The sequence below is a fragment of the Pempheris klunzingeri genome, chromosome 6 (genome assembly GCF_042242105.1).
Source record: "Pempheris klunzingeri isolate RE-2024b chromosome 6, fPemKlu1.hap1, whole genome shotgun sequence".
NCBI lineage: Eukaryota > Metazoa > Chordata > Actinopteri > Acropomatiformes > Pempheridae > Pempheris > Pempheris klunzingeri.
Window position 1 is genome coordinate 14,301,932 of NC_092017.1, and position 3,534 is coordinate 14,305,465.

Below are 3,534 nucleotides of genomic sequence, written 5' to 3' on the forward strand. Positions count from 1 at the left end.
AAATTCTAAGTGTAAAAATTACATTTGGCTGATTTATAGCTTGTCATGTGCTTGGCTACAAGCAGTAACTTCCTTTTTAACGGTTATCAGTCAACAAATAGTCACACATCCCATAAGATGGCAAATTGTTATTTTTAAACTTAAACTTAACTAAACTTAACAACTTAAATGTGTAAAATTGCGACTTTTAGATATACTGGTAGGTGGATTTTGTTATTGTTTGACAGAGCCAGGCTAACCGTTTTGCCTTGTTTCCAGTCTTTATGCTATGCTATGACTGTATACAGACATGAGATGGTCTCACTCATCTAATCCAACTCTCAGCCAGAAGGCAAAATAAAAAAAAAATGTCAACCTATCATACTCACTGAACAGCACAGTATTCTTTTGTGTGTTTGGCATTACTAATTTACTGTCATTATCTATATTCCCAATCGACTGTCTGGAAAATTCAGAATATCACAATAAAAATACCATGGAACAAGATTTTGTCCATATCACCCAGCCCAATATGAACCCTTGTTGAATGATATCATTGGAATGCACAAATAAAGTGTTACCCAAAGTGTGAACATTTCCAGTTTTAGTTTTTCCAAGAAGAAATCAGCACTCATCTGCAGTATGTTGGATCTATTTTGATATAATAGATATATATTTTACCTACTCTATGTTTATGTTTTGGTTTCTAGCCACCAGCAGGCTAAGTATTACATTTTGTCACAATTAAGCAAAATAAAACACATGTAACAATGTAACTTGTAAAAATATTTGCACTCAGAGATTACGAAACATCTCTATCAATAAAAAGTAGATGTTAGCATATTTACAAATGGTCAAGACATTATTATTATCATTACAATTATTTTATACAGCTGCGTTGCTGTTTCTGAACTCTTTAGTTTTCAGAGCACCTGATTTCAGAAAACAGCCTTGAAGAAAACTTTGGTTATACAGTCCCTGACAAAAGTCTTGTCGCTTACCGAAGTTGTTGGAACAACAAATAATAACTTGACTTGTAGTTGATCAATTGGAATCTGAAATGGCTTATATGAAAGGCAAAGGCCTCTGGATTATGTGTATTGTACCAAAATAAGGTTTTGTATCATTCATTGTTGGTTCGACAGTCCAGGGCCAGCCCTTTTTCAACTGCAGCAGAGCTGCATGAGAAGTGGTCACCAGAAACCCCTGTATCTCGAAGAACAGTTGAATTATCTCACGCAGTGGTCTCCATGGCCAAATTAGTGCTCAGAAGCCAGCATTAAACAGAAGGCAACTAAAAAATCGTGTTGCATTTGCAAAGGCCCACAGCTTGGTGAAAGGATGGACAGAGGAAAAGTGGCAGAAGGTAGATTTTTCTGATGAATCATCCATTGAACTGCATCCCAAACGCAGCAAATACTGCAGAAGACCTGTTGGAACCCGCACGGACCCAAGATTCACCCCGAAAAGTTTGGTGGAGGAAAAATCATAGTTTGGGGTTACATCCAGTATGTGTGGATGGCAACATCAACAGCCTGAAATATCAACAAATTCTTGCTGCCCACTACATTTCAAACCACAAGAGAGGGCAAATTCTTCAGCAGGATGGCGCTCCTCCTCATACTTCAGCCTCCACATCAAAGTTCCTGAAAGCGAAGAAGGTCAAGGTGCTGCAGGATTGGCCAGCCCAGTCACCAGACATGAACATTATTGAGCATGTCTGGGGTAAGATGAAGGAGAAGGCTTGGAAGATGAAACCAAAGAATCTTGATGAACTCTAGGAGTCCTGCAAGACTGCTTTCTTTGCCATTCCAGATGACTTCATCAATAAATTATTTGAGGCGTATGGATGCAGTCCTCCAAGCTCATGGGGGTCATACACGATATTAATTCTTTTTCCCAAGGGACCATAGCTTTATGCTGTGATGTTATTGTAGCATGTTTGTATATTCAAAATAAAATATAATTTCTACCGTACATTTGTTTTTGTATGCGACAAGACTTTTGTCCAAGCCAAATCTGACCTTTCTGTTCTAATTAAATGATAAAACTCAATGAATGATACAAAACCTTATTTTGGTACAATACACATAATCCAGAGGCCTTTGCCTTTCATATAAACCATTTCAGATTCCAATTGATCAACTACAAGTCAAGTTATTATTTGTTGTTCCAACAACTTCAGTAAGCGACAAGACTTTTGTCAGGGACTGTATAGACTATATTTAGGATAAAGCTCGGGATAATTTATCAGCTAGGAGAAAAGAGAGCCAGGGTTCTGCATTTATATCAGCATCATACTCACTCCCACTCCTTGCGTCGTGCTTGTGGTGTGCTTTGAATCTTGTGAGCCTGGTGGGCTTTGACAATGTCCCTCTGCTCGATCAGGCCTCCTCGACGTCTCTTGATCACATTGGGACTGACCGCCAAATCTCCTTCCACCCCCAGCATCCCCCCCCCAACTTCAAATGTCGAGGCCACATCCAGAGACAGGCCGAGACGGTTTGGATGTAGAGGAGGAGCATGGCCAGACGTGTGTAGGAGGTAGAGGGTGTCATAGCTAGTTGACAGATTCTGGGGCTCCAGAAGGGACTGAGACTCCGAAAACAGGCTCGACCCTCCGGCCAGTCCCGCACGATGCTTCTGCCAGTTCTCACAGTCCACTGGGGACGAGGGAAGTATGTGGTGCCTGGGGGTGCTGCTACCACACATGGCCCCCATGCCCAGACCACCCATTTGACAATCAGGCCCTGCTGGGGGTCTGGGTAGCCCCAAAGCATTGTGGTCCCCTGTCAGAGACTGAGAGCTGACTGAAGAGGAGCGCAGTTCCAGCATAGTGGGAAGGCTGCCTGGGACCTCAGCATAGTGCTGTAGGAAGGAAAGGGAGTAGAGAAGGAGAAGAATACAGGGAAAGAAAAAGTGAGAGACAAATTATATTAGTTACATCACAGATTCACAAAGCCATTCACTTATCTGGATCATATATTCAGTGTAAATGGGAGAATAATGATTATATTATATTGTATATTTTGTGGGCAGCTAAACTGCATATACTTGATGATGAAGAATATACAGAATAAAATCAGGAATGAATCAATAAATAAAAACATTGCGGTTTTCTTTCTGTGGAGCATTCATGAATATTCTTTTTGTGCTGCTGTCAGTCAGCCTGCTGAGGACAGTTCGTCCGGCTGCTGTCCTCTTAGCTCCTCAGAGACTGCTGCTGATAGGACTGAGGACTGAGATAGGCCAAACAGAGATCAGAGTTGGTGTCGTCTGAACAAACCGTGTGGATTTTCAATATGGGGTTTAAATGGTAACAGAAAACAACTGAAATGGGGTAGTAGGTGATTTCTAACACTTCCACTCACCTCTGGTATACTGTTAATCAGTGCACAATTACAAATACAGATATTATTGTGAAATTAACAGATACAGAGAGTAGATTTGCATTTCACCCCTAGTGCAGACTAGATGTAGCAACATTACTCACACTTACAGGTGCGGACACTCAGCCCGTCTGTGCTTAGGTGCTGGATTATAGCTACAATCCAT

At 41.1% G+C, this 3,534-nt stretch overlaps 1 protein-coding gene across 1 annotated transcript in view; it reads right to left on the reverse strand.

The window, feature by feature from the left end:
• The window catches only part of LOC139202398 (voltage-dependent R-type calcium channel subunit alpha-1E), an 83,716-nt gene extending 80,902 nt beyond the window's left edge, over positions 1-2,814 (reverse strand). The window contains exon 1 of the mRNA XM_070831864.1: positions 2,285-2,814. Within this exon, the coding sequence (XP_070687965.1) occupies positions 2,285-2,814 (530 nt within the window). The remainder of the gene's footprint in view (positions 1-2,284) is intronic.
• Positions 2,815-3,534: the final 720 nt, after the last annotated feature.